The following is a 19,940-nucleotide window of genomic DNA, read 5'->3' as shown; positions in this document are numbered from 1 at the left end:
TGTGAAAAGGGTGAAGGCAGGAGAAAGGAGGAAGAAGGTTGCAATTTTGGAAAGGGGGGAGGGAGAATGAAAGATGGAATGGATAAAATAAAGAGAAAAAGTGACTACAAGACCCAGGATAATAGGATGTATATATAACAATGTGTGTATGTGCATACACATGTAGTGAAATTATGAACTTGTGTACTAAAAGAGGAGAGGCAGATTTTAACGAAAACTGTATTGTCTCTGCTTAAATGACTGTTCAGGCAGGAGTGGCTATTCCCTGCCTCTGCCAGTCTATACTTTCTGTGTTTTCTTTGACTGTGAGCTCTCTGGAAAAGGCAAACGCTAAGACCTATTCCCTTTTCCTATTCCATTGGATCAGTAGAGTGGTCAGCATCAGAGTGGGTTGGAGTGACTTTGGGATTTCCTTATGGCTAATACCAAGTAGCGCCAAACTCACGTTCCTTGGCTGTAAGTTTACTCTGAGCAGATTAACTTGATTTATTTCCAGGACTGTTAGCACCAGAGCTGTCCTGAACTCCTGGATCTCAGGCTCCCCTTGAAGTCCCCACAGAGCATCCCTTCTGCTGCTCACCCTCACTGTGTAGACGTTTCCCTTGTTAGTCACTGAGAAGCCAGACTGTGCTGTTTGCTGCTTATCTGCCATATGGTCTTTCCATTCTCTGATAACACAGTTCCCTGAGAATGAATTTTTAAAACACAACTGTTCACTTTAAATTATTAAATTTTTAGTTTATAATTGCATATACTTTGGGGACACAAAGTAACCATTATGATTATTGAATGTAAAATGGAATGATCAAGCTAAACAATGTGCGCATTTCCTCAAATAACTTTTCTCTCTCTCCCTTTTGTTTGAATGGTCCTGGGATCATCCACCATCACAAAGTTAAAGGGTCTGTAGTGAAAACATTTGAAATTTGTTATCTTAGCAATTTCAAATGTATAATACTTTTGTTCACTGTATTCACTGTACTATTTAGGATATCTCAAACAAGTATTCCTCTCCTGTTTTCCTATCTGAGACTTTGTGTCCTTGGACCTCATCATTCCCCTCCTCCTATCCTCTACCTTCTAACTGCCACCTATTCTTTGCTCCTTCCTAAATGTCTATCTTTATTACTACGTCTCGGTGAGGACATGTGATGTTTGTCTTTTATGAACAGCTTATGTCACTTGGCATAATATTCTTTGAGACCATATGTGTTCCATTTTATCTTATCTGTTCATCTTTTTTAAATTAAAAGTATGTGTGTATGATGTGTCTGCATGTTTGCATGTGTGTGGGCTGATGTGAGGTGTCTTTCTCTTACTCCCTCCCCCATTTCGTTTGAAGTAGGGTCTCTGACTGCACCTGGAGCTCATCTTTTCAGATAGACTGACTGGTCACTGAACCACCCAGCCAAGCTGGAATACAGATGTGCACAGCAGTACCTGCCTTTGTGTGGTGCTGAGGTTTGAGTCAGTCCCTTGTGCTTGCTTCTGAAGCACTTTACCCACTGTAGCGTCACTCTAGCCCCTTCATGGTGTTTTCTTTCCCTTCTGCATTTTTCTTGATGTAGAATTAGTCAAGCCCCTTACCCATTTCGGATACTCACCATTCTTGATGTGTTGTGTGTCTCTCCATCAGAAGGGGCCAACTGTTAATTAATTGGTTCCTTTGCTGTACCAACCTTTTTAGTTTGATAGTGTTCATTTTTGTTTTTGCCACCTGTGCTTTTGGATGATGAGTCCTTCAAAAGAAATCACTGTGACTAAGTGTGTAATCCCCCACTCCTCCCATCCATTGTTAATACTCGTAACTGCGTTTCTGGCCTTACTGTTTAAGTCTTTAACCCATTTTTGGGTTGATTTTTGTAAATTATTAATGTAGCAGTATTTTTCCTATCTACTTGGTCCGTGTTATTTTATTTTTATGACCAGAATCAAAAGAGGAGAGGAGGAACACATCTTTGACTTCAGATGTGTTTTATATATAATTCGTAAAAACTGCTAAATCCTTGAAAGTTTATATCAGAAGACGATAAATAGATCTTCTAAACTAATGACATCATCTTACTGATAAACAACCGAGTGTCAAGAATCTTACTATTTTCTGCCCTAAAAGACTGAAGATTTTTATGACTTTAAGGTATTTGTTGCCTTGTTGGTGGTGCACGCCTTTAATCTCAGCACTCGAGACATAGAGGCAGTCGGATCTCTGTGAGTTTGAGACCAGCCAAGCGAGTTCCAGGACAGGCTCCAAAGCAATACAGAGAAACCCTGTCTCAAAAAAAGAAAAAAAAATGTGTGTATATGTGTGTTAGTCCTCTTTGAGATCCTTATTGGATTTTTACTTTGAACTTTTTCATTTTTTGAGACTGAGTCTGAATTTATTGCTGAGACTAGTTTGACTCAGGGATCCTCTTGCCTTAAGTCTCAGAGTTTACAGGCATGTACCATGCCAAGCTTTGTTTCCTTTTTGAACTCTTGATCCTCCCATGCAATATTCCAAGTGCTAGAGTTACAGACGTGCACCATGGTGCCCAGATAAATATTTTTTTATGGAATTTGGCTTCCACTCCTTATAAACTTATCTGGCGTTGTGTTTTGGCATAATTGGCTTTAATGATGTGCAAATAGCAATAACTCTTTTGGAATGCAATTATGTGAATGACAAGTAAATGTACTCTTATATGAAACCTAATCTATGTAAGATTTTAAAAATGACCTTACAAGACTTGTCTGTGTGTTCTACTAAAAAGTAAAGCCAGGCTATTTGTACTTGGTCTTTTAATGCTATTGAGCTAATTTAGTTCAATTTACTGTAAATGTTTTAAAGTATTTTTTTTTCTTTTTAAAAAGGCTTCCCTTGCTGGAGAGGTGTTCCAATGGTTAAGAGCATGCACTCTTTTTTCCAGTACCCATATCAGGTGGCTCACAACTGTCTGTAACTCCAGCTCTAGGGATCTAATGCCTCTGGCCTCCACAGAAACTAGCACATGTGTGCACATACCAAAAAAGATACAAATGCACACAATTAAAATAATAAAAACATAGATCTACAAAACAACAACAACAGTTCCTCTACTTTAGTAATTTATGAACTAGTTTTCCAGCCAGGAATAGTAATGTGTGCCTGTAGTCCATACACCTAGTACAAGGGATCAGGAGGATCAGGAGAGGCAGGCCGGCTTCAGTCACATGTTGGATTCTGGGCCAGCCTAGGCTACATGGAACTCTGTCACAATGCAAACAAAGAACTTTTTTTCCGGATGAATTGTGGATTGATTTTTGTTTAAAGTTGTACCCTTTAAACTTTCTCATCAAGTAAATAGGGTCTTTATATGATGTAAATATAGTCTTATTTTTGAAATTTGAAGTGGTCTTTTAAAAACCTGTTTCTGCCCAGCACGTTGCACACACCTATAAACCCAACACTTGCGAGGTAGAGATGAGAAGATCAGGAGTTCAAGGTCATCATCGGCTGCACAATAAGTTGGGCCAGCCTGAGCTATATGAGTCTTTCTGTGTCATACCCTACCCCCACCACCACACACACATACAGTTGTTCCTTTGAGGTATAATTCACACATAACAATGACATCTCCTTTTTATTTTATTTTATTTTTTTTTAGGTGTATATGTGAGTGTAGACTGCCATTTGAACACAGGATCTCATGCATACTAAATAAGAATTCTAGACTGGGCTATTTCCCCAGCTCTAGATTTCATTTTAAGTATACAATGAGGTTTTGTTTTGTTTTTCCTTTAAAATTGATAGATCGGCAAAGCTTACATTAGAGTTTGATTTTAAGTATTCAGTTTAATGAATTTCAAAAATAATTATGTATGGCTGGAGAGAAGGCTCTGCAGGTTCAGATGCTTGCTGCCACGTCTTCTAAACCTGAGTTCCATCCATGGGACCCACATGGTAGGAGGAGAGAACCGAGTCCTGTGAACTACATCACATCAGATAAAGAGCTTCGGTTTCTCCACACCTTCCTTCAATGCTTGGTACCCCTAGTCTTTAATTTTAATGATTTTATTGTTTTAGTTTGGTTTCTGTTGCTGTGATAAACACAGCTTAGAGGAAGCACAGGTTTATTTCATCTTACATTTTACAGTCCATCAATGAGGCAAGAATGGGGAGGCAGGAACTGAATCAGACTAGGAGGAATACTGCTTGCTAACCTGCTCCCCCAGTTGAGCTACCTTCCTTTTAAAGCCCAAGTCCAACTGCCCAAAGGTGGGACTGCTCTCTATGGCTGGACTCTCCTACATCATTAGCAATTAAGTAAATGACCTACTAGCATGCCCTGAGGTCAGTCAGATGGAATCAGTTTCTCAGTTGGGGCTCCCCTTTCCAGGTATGTCAGATTGACAACCAAGATATACAGTGTTTTTAGTGTTATTTCATTGTGCTTTATTGTTTTATGTCATTACATGCCAACAGCTCACCCAATTCACTTGTATAGTTCATTAACATTTAGTATATTAGAACTGTATGACCACAACCACCAATCATTTTTATCATTCCCTGAAGAAACCTACACACCTCAATTACAATTCTCTTGCCCACCTTCCCACCTGATTACTAAGGAACTTACTTGCTTTCTGTCTTACCAGTTCTAGACAATAAATGGAATCATACAGTGTGTGGGCTTTTGTAACTAGCTTTTTTCCCCCTTTGTGTGTTTGTGTGGATATACACATATACATGTGTATGTGTAAGTTCCTCAATCCCTCTCCACCCTATTTTTTGAAACTGGAGCTCATTAATTTGTCTGGGTCCAAGGCTATTACACAGAGAAGTCCTGTTTTGAAAAAAAAAAAAAAAAAAAAGATACTGCCTTTTTTTTGTTTTGTTTTGTTTTGTTTTGTTTTTCGAGACAGGGTTCACTGTGTAACAGCCCTGGCTATCCTGGAACTTGCTCTATAGATCAGGCTGGCCTTGAACTCAAGAGATCTGACTGTCCTGGGATTAAAGGCGTGGACCACCACCGCCTGACTGATATTGCCATTATTAACATGACTGACCACTTAAAAATTTTAGTAACACTAATATATAACAACATTGATTTTAATTGATATCTGTTAGTGACTAGGATGATAGTGTTGTGCAAAAAAATTATATAGTTTATATACACAAGTTTATAACTATACAAAAAAATCCTAACTATCTGAAAAAGGGTGTTATGTCATAATTGCCTTTTTCTTTTCACTTCCCCATGAAACACTGTGTAACACTTTTTGCACCAAGTTAATTATCTCCTTTTTCTGTTTTGCAGAATAAGAAAGTTAACCTGAAATTTTTGGGGGAAAAAACAGAGTAGAGAAACAAGGATAGAAGACAAGGTTTTCCAGTTTGCATAATGTAAGTTCTTTTCACTATTTTTGGCCTGACTCCTGTATTAGCTGACAAAGCTGTTTCTATGGAAACGTAGTCCAGCCTCTTAAAATGTCAGAGGAATGTTGATCACTTAAAATGAGACTTTCCAGCTGCTGGTCAAAGGGCATTCCATGCTAGAAAAGAAAAGGAAAGATGAACAGGAGGGGGAGGATTAGACTCTAGGTAGGCAGCGAACATATTCATGCATGTGAAGTCTGCCTTTCCCATCTCTCTCTACCTAAAGCTTAAGATTATATAAGAAACCATTTCCCTGAAAACCTGCTTTGTTTCCCAGCTTTGATACAAGTGGTTGTTTCTTGGTATTGAGTTTTGGTTTCCTCCATCTCTATCATTTGGTCATGTGATTTCCATTTATCTACAACAGATCCTACTTCTGTATGGATAGCTGTACTTCAAAATGCAGCTTAAAGAACTGTATCCTTATGTTTTCTTTGTTTCTGGTTACTCTGTTTCAGATGTCTGCATCCTCTTTGAACTTATGATCCTCGAGTTTAGTTGGCAGATATTTCTTGAACATTTCCTCCATCACATGTACCATGTTAAGTACTGGAGATGTAAAAATGAGACATAACCTGTTCTTTAATACATTTGGAATCTGATGAGGAAAACCAGAGAAAAATAAGCATTGAATTTTTTTCTCTCTCACTAAACTGAACACTTAGGAGAGATAAGCAAAATAGATTGATGAGTGGGTTAATACTAGTTGTAGATATCTTCTGAGAAAAAAGACTAGATCCATGTACACAGTATGATAATAGTCTAACAAAGAGAAGTCTGATCCAATGTATGATTTATAATTTTCTCTCATAATTCAGTATAGTGAATATGCATACATTTTTAAATATCCAATGATTACAAATTAAAAAATTAAGAGTTTGTTTTTGGAAATGTGTAAACTCCAAGGCTTTTTAAATTAAAATTAACCATAGCACTATAGTAACTCCTACACAAATTTCTGCTTACTTATAATGAAAACATTAAATAAACTCTCTAGCTTATATCTTTTTATAATTAACAGAGAAAGCTTAAGGATCACCTAATATAAATAGCTCTGATTTTCATGGAACAGAAGCAACATAATGGCAAATATGGTATAAAAAAAAAAAAAGGCCACATGCTTATAAATAAAGAGACAAAGTTTGGATGGAGGATAATCTGACATTCTTACAAAAATACAATCTTAGTGGTTCATGTAGTTTGTATCTATTTTCCTGATTGGGGAATCTTAGTGGTTCTCCTAGAGCCTCTGTAGGTATTTATTTGTATTAAGTAGTTTGTCTTTTCTCCCTGTTTCACTGTAATGACATTTGAAAGAAGATTCAGTGGCATTAGGAATACTGTCTGAAAACCTGAATTTCACTCAGTCAGCAATGTACTCTAAACATATTTACTGAAGTGATGCTCAACTCAAGGAGGTAGTAGGCTCATCATTGTCAATATTTTTAAAGCCTGGGCAGAAGAAGCTAATTAAATTGAATGTGTGGGTCTGCACACATAAACAGCCTGTGTATTTATTTATGCCTAAGTAACTTGATGAAAAGCTAGTGCCATTGAATAAAATATTTTTCTAGTTTAATTTATGTTGGAGGACTCTTAAGATAGAATAAAATTAATACTAGTATGCACGTATTTATTCATTTTGTAACTTGTATACATTATCTTTTATAAAACTGAAAAACATTCTATGAGTAAATTTTCTAAATGACTTTCAGGTTCAGCAGGAAACTGACTATCCTTAACAAGCAGGGAAATATCGTAGAGCCAAAATGAACATTCAGTTTTCTTGTCTGTGCTCCTTTTGTTATATGTCTTTGTTTTTGTCATGGTACAGAAACTACCATTTTCCCTAAATGAGTCATTATAAAGTTAATCTTAATTTTCTTCATAAAGTATCACCAGTTATAAAGACTGATGTTCTGCATAACCCTTTTCTAACCCAATGTAGTTTTGTCCTTAGATAGTTTCACTGATTGTTTTTGAGCATCGTCTTTATTGCAAAACTCCACAAAAAGTGAATTTTACCCAAAAATACTTTATGTATTTCAAGTTAGCCATTAACATGGCTAGTTAACTAATCCTGTGTGTATTAATTAAGCATAAAATTGAGATGTTTAAAGTGATTGTTGAAATATCTCTTTATACCCAATTTTGGCTACTACTTTCTCACTCTGCTAAACTTTACAGTGAATCAATTTTCTTAACCTGTAAGTTAAATAGTATGCTTCATATTGTTGAGATACAACTCTTTAAAAAATAACTTAATGTCCTCAACATTATCTGTAAAGTAAAGGGAATGGCCTTAATCTGCATTGTAAACTATACTAAGAACTTAGTAGATATTTGCTATATTGTATAGAAATGGGAAATGGGCTATGTAAAGTTGTTTTTATATTGTAATTCTTATACTTTTCCCTCCATCTTTCCCCTTAGATTTCCCTCATGGATACATTTTCATAGCGTTATTATGTGATATGAGAAGTTATTTTTTTCTTTGAAGTAACATGGATTTTATACTACAGAATTAAGAGAATTGGCATTATAGGAAAAATTGATATATAAAAAGTGGTACAGGTTTTTATAGATAACCATGACAACATCGTATATGAATGGGCATGTAACAGAGGAATCAACCACCGGAATAAAAAATCTTGATCTTGCACCACCAGAGGAACATCAGAAGCACCGAGAGATGGCTGTTGACTGCCCTGGAGATTTGGGCACCAGGATGATGCCAGTGCGAAGAAGTGCACAGTTGGAGCGTATTCGACAACAGCAGGAGGATATGAGACGTAGGCGTGAGGAAGAAGGGAAAAAGCAAGAACTTGACCTAAATTCTTCCATGAGACTTAAGAAACTAGCTCAGATTCCTCCAAAGACTGGAATAGATAACCCTATATTTGACACAGAAGAAGGAATCGTTTTAGAAAGTCCTCACTATGCTGTGAAAATATTAGGTAAGTAAAAATAACACAGTATATTTATGTATACTCTCACAGAAATATGTATGGGAAGGGCCAGATTTAAGAGAATATAAGAAATTTCAAGTTGAATCAAAGATTAAGATCAGTTCTTTATACTTAGAATTGTTTACTTTTAGTCACAGTACAAAAGCATTGGTTTAAATATTGTCCTACTCTCCTTCCTGTTGCTGTGATAAGCATCACAACTGAAAGCAACTTAGGGAGAAAAGGATTTATTTGGCTTGCATGTCCCAGTCCCAGTCTGTCACTGAGGAAGCCAGGGCAAGAACCATAGAAGAAAGCTGCTTCCTGGCTTGCCCGTGACTTGCTTGCGCAGAGAGCTTTTTTTTTTTTTTTTTTTTTTTTTTTAAGCTGCCCAAGGGTGGCTGTTGTTTCACAGACTTTTTCTGGAGATATGCGATGCATGTCTATTCATCCCAGAAAAGGAGCCAAGACAGACCAAAGTAATGGTTGCTCCAATGTCCGGTTTGGTGAGCCAATACGTTTTTTATTGGGGTTCCTAACAGGACTGTGGATAAAGAGTTTACTTACAAGGAGCAAGGATCATGTAAAAACAGCTGCAGTACCAGAAAGCCTACCCCAGTGTGGATAGCAACTTCCCAAAACTGCAAGCTTCTCTCTCTATGCAGCTGACAGCTGTTGACAGTCTGAATTTCTATTTCAGCCACTTAGCTAGCCAGAGTCTCCCCTTTCCCCCCAATAATTGTTTACTTCTTTTTTCCCTGCTAGGTAGGGGTCCTGAAGAATCAGATTCTAAACTTCTGTTCTCCCTGACATGTGTCTTTTTGTTTACTTCCCGAGGCTCATGATCCTCCCTGGAGAATTTCAGTTTGGAGGGAGTATTGTAATTCTTACCAATGTGCCTTATAACAATGGTACTACCCACCATAGTCTGGGCTCCCTCACATCAGCCGTTGATCAAGAAAAAGCTCCCAGCCATGCCTATAGGCCATGCTAGAGGTAGTTCTTCAACTTAGATTCTTCTCAGGTATGTCTAGGTTTATGTCAGATTAATGAAAACCAGCACAACTGACCCATTGTCAACTTGATATACAAATCCATCATTATTAAGCCATAACCATTCCTTTCTTACTTGTCCCCAATTAACATCACAGTATGAGACAGTCTAACTTCTACAGTCTTTTAAAAATTCCTGCGATTTAATAGCTCAAGTTCTTAAAAATCCAAAATCTCTTAACTGCGTGCTTCTCTAAAAACAAAACAAGGGTCTAGAGAGATGGCTCAGAGGTTAAGAGCACCGACTGCTCTTCCAGAGGTCCTGAGTTCAATTCCCAGCAACCACATGATGGCTTACAACCATCTACAATTCAGTCTGTTGCCCTCTTCTGGCAGAACACTGTATATGTAATAAATAAATAAATAAATCTTTAAAAAAAAGAAAAAGAAACACTGGTCCCTACATTTCCAAAGGTCAAGAATCCCCTCTGGGAAATGCCTGGGACCATTAAAAAAAAAAAGAGAGAGAGAGAGAGAGAGAGAGAGCATATACTGCTCTTCCTGAGTTCAATTCCTAGCACCTACATCAGTTGGCTTACAACTGCCTATAACCCCAGCTCCAGGGTGATCTCATACCACTGACCTCTTGGGTACTTGAATTCATATGCACATGCTCCCCACATCCATACACATAATCAAAATAATAAAAATAAACAACAAGTTATATAATTTCTTATTCCAAAAGGGAAGAACCGTTACAGTTATAATCAAATCAAAGTAAAATCCTAAATTCAATAGAGTAAATGGCTCAATGCCCTGACTTTCTTATGGTCTAAGTACCAAAGGACTTGGGCAGCTCAGCTTCTTAGCTCTGCCAACTACAAAGCACACACTTTGTGTCACAGGCTCAAGTTGACTGCACTCCACCCATACTTTTTAGTGGTTATCCCAAGGTATTGACATCTAACCATATTCTGGAGTCTCCACTGCAATGGAGGCTACATATTCACTGATGGCCACTCATGTCCTTTCAGGGATTTCCCACCCTACCACAAGATGCCAGGCCTCAGCTTGTCTACATGACCTCTTCAGCCCTGAAATTTTGTGCCAACAAAAACCAGCTCCCATATGGGAGACTTTCACGTTGCCAGTTTCATCTGCCATCTTGAGATGCAGGGTTGGCTGGGACCACAGCTTCATATGTTTACCCAGAGGAAATAGTTGTCAAACAAAATTCACCTCAGCATTGCTAGTCTCTTGTTAATCACAGCGGATTTTCAACCTCTGCTAACTAGTTTTGAGTGTCTTATTAAAGCAAAAATTCATTTCAGTGAAGCTGGTCTCTTAGAAATCACCAATGATTCCTCAACCTCAGCAACCAGAAACCACAGATTCTTAATGTGAAAGTATCATAGGAACAGCCTTGATAAAATCTTTGACTCTCAAACTTCCCTTCCCATGCTAGGTCTCCATTGTCTGCATTTTCCATGATACTCTTCTCTTCTAGGGTGTTAACAGAACAACCTGTTAAGTTCTAAGCCCTCAAAGGCTTTTCCAGCCCTACGTCCCAGTTTTCACCACAATTCTCCTAAAACAATGGTCAGGTCTATCAAGCAATACCATACTCCTGGTACTACTCACTGTCCTAATTTGCATTCTATTACTATGATAAACACAATAACTGAGAGTAGTGACTTGGGGAGAAAAGGATTTATTTGGCTTACATGTGCCAATCATGGTTCATCATTGAGGGAAGCTAGGGTAGGAACCGTGGCAGAAAGCTACTCAGTGGTATGATATATATGGCTTGCTCAACTTAGTTTTTTTTATACATCCCAGGACCACCTGCCTGAGTGGCACTGCCCTCAGTGGTCTACACTCTCCCACAAAAATCAGTATTCAAGAAAATGCCTACCTGACATGCCCACAGGCCAGTCTGGTAAGATGCAGTTCCTCAGTTGAGAGTCTGTCTTCCCAAGTATGTCTAGTTTTGTGTCAAGTTGAAAAGAACTAACCATCACAAATGATCAGTTACTATAGGCATTATATGTATGCTCTTTACAAGTGATCTGAAATTTTCACCTTTTGTATTAACTCAAGTTTTTAATCAAGCTACTGGAAAGCGAAGTTAAATAATAATGAAAACAATCACTACATCTTCGGACTATCAGTAAGACAAACAGGAGCTGTTCATGTGGGATCAACTGTATTATCTCTAAATTCTGTGCCTGACAAAAACTGAAAACCTGGACCTAGTATATGATTTATATGCAAAAGAGTTCTGTGTCCAAAAAACATGAGAATATTAGGTTAAAAACTTTCTCATTAAAGCATTTTTTAAGCCTTTATAATGTTAGTAGGCAGTGTAGATCTAATAAGATTGATAAGTGATGGCAGATGCATATTCCCACACTTGGAATATTCAATCAATGAATTTTATTCCTGCACATACAAATACTTACAGAGATGTGCTAGAAGCTAGTAGAAGTCACTTTAAGAAATGTTGTCTTATACATTGTGTTCTCTTTAAAGGTAGGTGCTTTTTCTTGTAGTTACTGTTTCTTAGATGTAATAAAAGAGATGCTCCCATTTTTTTAATGTCATTATCACTATTTATTCTACTATTCCCATGTCTGTTGAACCCAGTAATCTAGGTGCCTTAGCAAACATTATTCCTATGATAATCCTGTTAAGGTCTCTGTCATCTCTATTTCAGAGATAAAGGAAGTAGCCAGTACCAGTGCACACATGTAATCCTTTTACTGGGAAACTAATGTGGGAAGATTGTGAGTTCCAGACCAGCCAGGGTAACACGGTGAGACCTGGTCTCAAGACAATAAAAGAAACAACAGTTGAATCTCATTGATGTCACAGTTGCTTAAGACATCAAGCTAGTATTTGAGAGGGTCAAATTTTAATTAGCCAGATCTGGAGTTGATACTGCAGCAAGTAGTGGTTTAAAAAGAGAGTGATATTTAGCCTGCACTTCATGTACTTGACCAGAGCTCATGCTAACCCTAATTTTCCCATAAGCATCATATATATGCTACATTTTTTTCTTCCATGAATCTTTTTATTTCAACTATGGAGCAGTTTCTATTCTATCTCCTTTACTTTTCTTTGGCAATTTCTTTTTTAGAATGTCTATTTCAGATGTTCATGCTTCTGTTTTAAAAAATCATAGATAACGTATATTAGACTTCCAGGACAGCTTAAAAAGACAGAAGGTAGAAAGAGACTACTTTGACCTCAGCAGAAAGGACTGTCTCAAGCAGGGAAGGATGCGCCTGGATGTGTGTGCAGGGGGGTGTTCTGCAGAGGGAAGAGGGAGTACTTGGAGTTTACATAGGGATGTTGGGAATGGAAAGTTAAGTGCAGCTTCAGGGTACTACGTACAGTCTACCTCTGGAGTTGTTTGTCCAGACAAGGACATTTTATCCTTTAAAACTGCCCTGCCCTGCTTACCAGAGGCTACCATGATGCAGCTTTCAGGATGCAGGTGATAACGGGTGACTGAGTTAGGCAAAGGTGGTGAGGGGAAGGGGCTGGAGTTTCAACATGGCAGCGGGGATTTCAACAAGTCTTAGGGGAGGGGCAGCCCTTGGTCAGGATCTGACAGTTTGTTCAAGGGTTATTTGACAGTGTGTTCAGAGATAGTGAAGTCTGCTGCATGCCTTCAGATGTAATTCAAGTGGGAAAATTATGTACTTAGTATGTTTATATGACAGAATTTTAATGTTTCCCCACCTGAGGATTTTGTTAGAACAGAAATACGTCATTCCCTATTTCTTCTTGCTTATCCTTCATTTCTCAACAAGTTTAAGAAAAATGTAATGTTTTGTTTTCATACAGAAAGTGACTTAGTTTTTAGTTTTATTCTACTTGTTTTTTAATTTGCAAAATCCTTTTTTTCCTCATGATGTTGATCAAATTGGTCTCAAGTTATCCTCCTGTCTCAGTCTTTCTAGTGAGTTTCCAGTCCTCTTCCTCTTCTTTATCCTCTTCTCCCTCTACTTTTGCCTCCGCTTCCCTCCCCCCAGTACTAAGCTGTACTCCCCACTCATTCCTGTTCCTGCCATGGATTCCATAAGTCACTTTAACACAGGTTTGAAAGACAATTATTCTTTCTTCCAATTTATAATCTACTGTGGTTTTCATTAATACCTTCATTATGGCCTTTGAATTTAAGGCCATTTAATGTAAATTGAATTATAATGCTAGCTATTAGTAATTTGTTTCTTGGAAGATTTAATAAATATAATGAAACTCATCATCTTGTGCAAGAACTAAAAAATAGTTCTAAAGAAGTGTAATGGCATTTACCAAATATTTTTCTCTGTTAATAATCTGCTAACACATCAGACTAAAACAGAAATACTCCTTTAAGATTAAGTGTCTGCTTGTCAGTATTTTAATTAAACACACATGACAGGAGACAGCTTCAGCCTTCTTCATAGCCAGAAACAACATTAAGCAAGGGAAGAAAGGGGCATCTGGTTTATTTCTTTGAGAAGACACCTTCAGTTTCCAAACGATACATCATTTTATCTGTGAGTAGACAAAATATTCCATAAGAATTGAAAATGTGACTAGAAGGAGTATTTTTAATGAAAGTATTTGTAAATTTGGTAACGTATAATAGTAAAGTTCAAAAAATGGAATTTATACAGAAGATATTCAGAAGGGATAAATTGAATGTTTTTTCAAAGCAGTCAGAATTGTACCAAAAATTAGAAAACAGTGATTTGGGAACTTAATTTCAAGTAAATAATGCTGTTATGAACTGAAAGAATTTTAATGTATTAAGATTTCCTTAAAATTGATAAACCTTGCTTTATTACAAATAAAATATTTGTTCTCATTTACCATTAGAGCAAACTATCTTATAAGACAAATCCTGGAAAAGCTGTAGTTAGAGTAGAAGGAAATAGAATCAGTAATTCTGAGGTATTTTTAGGCTATGTATTTCAGCTCCTGTTTGTTTTGTATTAACAGTTATATAATTTGGGGCCAGGGTTGTGAACAAGTAGGCAGAATAAAGGGAATAAGCTAGACAAAACTGCTTTCTATTACATATGTGACTGTGTAATTGATACATCCTTGAGGAGGCGGCAGGAAAGGTTACACACACACACACACAAACACACACACAAGTTGTTTGATAGTTGTATAGAAAACTCTTGAATTTTGTGGTTAAAACCTTCTGATTTATACCAGATATTTTAATGTGAAGAAAAGATAAAACAAAAATGAATAAAGAATGAAATAAAAGTATACACTTCTAATATAAACTAACTTTTGTTCAGTTTTTAGATTGGTCTACATAGGGAGATCCAGACCAGTCTGGGCTTTATAAGGAGACTTTCTCAAAAACTAACAAACCAAAATAGGTAAATAGTAAGCAAGAGGCTATTTTCCAATACTTGAGAATCTGGCCAAGCATCTGGGAGCATTTTTTAAGTTTATTTTTATTGATATGTATGTCTTCTATATGTGGCTTTGCACACATCTGGAATGTTGCTTAGGAAGGCCAGGGGCACCAGATTCCCCTGGAGCTGGAGTTACAGGCACATAGGTTTAAGTAACTGAACTTGGGTTCTTTGTAAGAGCCTTATGCTATCTCAACCACTGAGTCATCTCTCCAGTCCCCAGGAATAGAACCAGGGTAATTGCTAAAATTACCCACAGAAGCTAAAGACCTCTGTCTCTACAGCTGTTTCACAGTACAAAGATAGCCATATTCTGGGAATTAATCTCAGTTTTACTTAGTGTTTTCATTTATCCATAGTAGACAATCTAGAGGTTTAACCCAGCATTGAGATTCCCAGGGATCAAACCCAAGCAAAGCCTGGCTCCCTCTAAGCAGGTGCTACACTGCAGCTATACTATTAGCCCCCCTTTTCTCTTTTTAAACTCAATAACATAAAATGCAGACCTTTGAACTTGGGTTTTTAGTGGACTAGGTCAGTAGGGATTTGTTTAAAATAATCACAAACTTAAGAAATCGCTTGAACAGTAATTATTAAGCTAAATTTAAAAAATTCTAGAGACAGTTTTAACATAATAATAGCACTACTTGTCTAGTATATGGCAAGCTTTGGTTAAGTTATTAACAGTGCAACAAATAAAAGCAATAATAAAAATTTCCAAATACTAGTATACACTTGCTTACTACAGTTTTCCATTTGGGCATCAAGAAAATCTTAATGCTAAAGGTTCAGAAAAATAAATAATTTGTCCAAAACCACAAGTAATTAAGTGACAATAAAAATAGCTTAAATTCAAGTGTAGGCATGAGTTTTATGCAACACATACATGTAGGAGTCGTTGAAGGTCAGGAGAAGGCATCAGATCCTCTGGAAATGGAGTTACAGATGGTTTTGACACTATCACCCACCTCAATGTGGGCCCTCTGCAAGAGCAACAAGTATTCTTAACCATTGAGCCATCTCTTCTGGCCCTGTCAAGCATTTAACATGCCATAAAAGGAAAACGCAAGTCTTGGCAGAGGGTAAAAAGTTAAAAATTAGTATTACTTAATAATATAGAATTGAATTTCAGGTATGTGTAAAAAAGTTTGAATGATGTAGCACTGATTTATTTTTGGTAAAATTATGTTGAAAACAAAAGTTATAGGAGTATGCACATATTCCCTATGTAGACCATGCTGGCTTCTAACTTCAATACTTCTGCCTCCCACCTCTGAACTCTAGAACTATAAGGTTGTGCCCTCATGCCCAATCCTATTGCCTGTTTTAGAGTCTTCATTCTTTTTTCTACTCTTAGGAGCAAACCAAGACTGGAAAAAAGTCAGGAAATGAATTTAAGGACCTATGTTTTTTTTATTATATCCCAAAGCCAATATACTTGATTTCCTTTAGCATATGCAATCAACATTTAAATCACATGAAATATTAGATACATATGATAGTGGGAACTTAAAGTAATTTATACTGAGAATCAAGCAAGGAAGAACTAATCACACTGTAGCAGTGGGAAATTTGATCTAGATTTGAAGAGATGCTTTATAGGAAAGTTGTAACCCTGGAATTGATTAGCAAAGCCGCCCTTGCCGTGTTACCTCTGCGTCCACACTGTAGACTCTCTCACCCTCCTTGTTTGTATACTCTCTGCCTCAGGACTGACTCCCTTTGACCACTCCCTTGCTTGGCCCTCATGCCATTCCCTCTTACTAGCCCTGTGGTTCTTCCATGTGTTTTCTCTGTCCTGTCCATTGTCTGTATGGTGAGGATGAAGGAAGTCTTATTCTGTCCTTTGGGTTGTTTCTCTTTTGTCCTGCTTGTTGGATTTTGTTTTGCTTTACTTTAGGTGCTAGGGACTGAGTTAGTCTTGTGGATCCAAAGTATCTTCTACTCGAGTGCTCCCCTGAGCACATCTGCACCCCATCTTCATCTTAATTTCAGAAGAACATGCACATTTGACAGTTCTGTCTGATAGGATGTTTTGAAATTCAGTCTGACGTTGTATACTGTTGAAGAATTTAATGTAGATTTAAGTTACAACCATTAGAGGGAGGTGCATTTCTTTAATTGGGTAAGAAATGAACTGTCCTGAAATAGCTTAGAGGATACAGCATATAGCATTTCTAAGGCCTTTAAAGATCTGCTGTTTAGGACAAAGCTCCTCATTTTAAATTTACAACTAAATATTCTAATCTTTGAAAGTAAGTATTGGGGGACCAAGCATTTGAACACATGAGTCTGTGGTGGCCATTCCTATTCAAACCACCACACTGGGCTACATGAGACCATATATATATATATATATATATATATATATATATATATATATATATAGAGAGAGAGAGAGAGAGAGAGAGAGAGAGAGACAGAGAGAAGCATTTATCAAGGTCTTAATGAAGATTAAGTGAAATAATACATATAAAACATATACTATATTATTCTATTCAGGAAAGGCAATAACTTTATGTAACTCAACCAGATACTTACAGTGTTTTAGTGAGTAAATGGTTGGTAATACCTAATTATAAAAGCTGAGTTTCACTGCAGGTGATCTAGTTTAGTTTGGTGACACTGATTATGATGATGCATTTGAAGCTTTGGTGAAAAGTTTTTACTAATTAAAGAAAAAACAGAAACATACACAAATAGGACGGGATAGAATTGAGCATTGGTGTAAAGAATGCTACTTGGGACAAGTTTAAAATTGGTCTTTAACCTAGTTGAAATTTGTAGGTATTTCTAGAATTAGTGTAGTTCTCATGTTTTCTCATTAACTGCTTTCATCTTTTTAACTTATTTTAATTTTATGTATGGGCATTTTGCCTTCATGTATGTCTGTACACCACTGTGTGTCTAGTTCCCATCAAGGCCAGAAGAGGGCATCCGATCACCTGGAACTGGACTTGCAGATGGTTATGAGCTGCCAGGTGGATGCTGGGAATTGAGCCCCGATCCTGGAAAAGCAGCCAGTGCTCTTAACCATGAAACCATCTCTCCAGCTCCTACTTTGATTCTGGAATGTGCATAGGTTCCATGTTATGAGTCGCCTTTAAGATTCAGCTGTATTATTATTAATCTTTGGCTGCTTGTACCTGTGTATCTCACTTTGTTCTCAAGCTCCCTGAGTGAAAGGCATCTCTAGACTCATTTATTTCCCCCCTCTGAGTTACAAATTGCCACATGGTCTTAACAGCTTTAGAAATCAATGTGGACAGATTGGCTAGACATGACCTTTCTTTGGAAACTGTATCCCTTACTTCAGATCCTATGAACAGAAGAAGCCTACCAATTTCTTCAAATTTGGAAACTACGTCTCATTTTAACTACAAATTTCCTACTTACTTACTGAACAATATCTTGTTTGTTTTCACAGGGTCTCTAGATGTTCTAGAATGTTTGTAGACCAGGCTGGCCTCAAACTCAGAGAAATTTAGTTGCCTTCTGCCTCTGGAGTGCTGAGACTAAAGTGTGCATCACCATACCTGGCCTCTGAACAGTATCTTAACTCTGCTAATCTTCCAAAGTGATAATAGTACTGGTCTCAAACATTCCTGCTGAGTCAGCATTCCTAGTCTAGGTAGCCCTCCTACTTCCCTAGTTGGCTTTCCTGACTTATGACTACATGATCTGATATACTTGAAAAAATTATTTGTATATTTCATTTAAAATCTGAGGAGGAAGTAGAATAAAAAAATCAAACATAAGAAACTCATAGTAGGGGCTGGAAGATGGCTTAGCAGTTAAGAACACTTATTGCCAGAGGACTCAGATCAATTCCCAGCATCCACATAGTATCTTATAACAGTCTGTAAGTCCAGTTCCTGGTAATCAAATGCCCTGTTCTGGCTTCCAAAAGCATCAGGCACACACACAGTGCATATACATATATGTAGGCAAAACACCCATAATATAAACATAAAAATAAATACATCTTTTTTTAAAAGACCGCAACTCATAGTAGAGAAAACTCATAGTAATTGAGAAAATAGGCATGAATAATAGTCTCAAATACATGATTTCTATTATGCTAATTTAATTTATGTAAATACCTTAAGTTCTTATTCAGAAGATGGTACATTATAATCAACTTAATGCTATCACTAGAGACACTGAAGTTGTAATTGTATTTGTGGTAGTAATCTTAGACATATAATTCTTAAATTTCTTTAGTGTTTTATTTTGTCTTGTTTTGCAGGGGAGGGCAGATGTGTATATGTGTGTTCATATGTGTGCATGTACACATGTGTACACATGGTATGTGGAAGTCAGAGGTTGGTATCCACTATCTTCTTCAATTGCTCTCCACTTCATTTTACTGAAGTAGGGTCCCTGACTAAACCCAGAACCTGCCAAGTCAACTAACTAGTCCAGGTAGCCATTGCCCTTGGGAATCTTGTCTCCACTCCACAGGGCCGACATAAGCAGTGGATGTTGGGGACCAGAAATCTGGTCCTCCTGTTTGTGTAGCAGACACTTTATACTATGATGTAACTTGAGTAGTAAAAACCCAGAGATTGGTGTTGGGGTTCCAACTTCAAACTGAAGATCAGAGAAGCAAAGCAGCCAAGCCAGTAGATCTTCCTCTACCCAGCTGGAATGGCAATCCTGTCTCCACGAATCCTCAGAGGCAAAAGCTCTGAGTTCCTGTCTCTTCCCTCCTTATATTCCTTTCTCTACCCAGTCATATCACTCCTGTCCCCACCTTCCTAGTGCTGGGATTAAAGGTGTGAGCTCTGTTACTCTTCATTCTTGTGTAGGCCAGGGTGTCTTGAACTGAGAGAGATCCATCTGCCTGTCTCCTGAGTCCTGGGATTAAAGGTGTATGCTACCACTGCCTGGCTCCATGGCTTGTTATTATGGGTACTGGAATTAAAGGTGTGTATCACCATGTCTGACCTCGATGGCTTGTGGCTAGCTTCCATTTTGATCTCCAGTGGCTTTATTAAATCACAAATGATGTATCACCACACTATGAGCCATCTCCCTACCCTCCTCTTTAGTTATTTTTATACTTTTGATTAAAACCTATTTTTAATATAGCAATGAAATTGCATTCAGTATGTTCCACTTAAGACTGCAGAAATAGCAGTACAATCAGTGAAATTCCAGTTATGAAGGATA

General features: G+C 37.4%; 1 protein-coding gene across 2 annotated transcripts in view; it reads left to right on the top strand.

Moving 5' to 3' along the window:
* The window catches only part of Pals1 (protein associated with LIN7 1, MAGUK family member), a 77,750-nt gene that overhangs the window by 28,215 nt on the left and 29,595 nt on the right, over nucleotides 1–19,940 (top strand). Inside the window, exons 2-3 of one of the 2 annotated variants that reach the window (XM_013115406.3) lie at nucleotides 5,277–5,362; nucleotides 8,065–8,352. In XM_013115406.3, coding sequence (XP_012970860.1) covers nucleotides 8,088–8,352 — 265 coding nt within the window. In that variant the 5' untranslated portion in view covers nucleotides 5,277–5,362; nucleotides 8,065–8,087. Of the gene's footprint in view, nucleotides 1–5,276; nucleotides 5,363–7,828; nucleotides 8,353–19,940 lie in introns of both variants that reach the window. The other variant, XM_005072745.4, reaches the window with a different exon arrangement.

This window comes from Mesocricetus auratus, unplaced genomic scaffold (assembly GCF_017639785.1).
Source record: "Mesocricetus auratus isolate SY011 unplaced genomic scaffold, BCM_Maur_2.0 Super-Scaffold_15014, whole genome shotgun sequence".
Classification (NCBI taxonomy): domain Eukaryota; kingdom Metazoa; phylum Chordata; class Mammalia; order Rodentia; family Cricetidae; genus Mesocricetus; species Mesocricetus auratus.
This window is presented reverse-complemented; position numbering and strand designations above follow the sequence as displayed.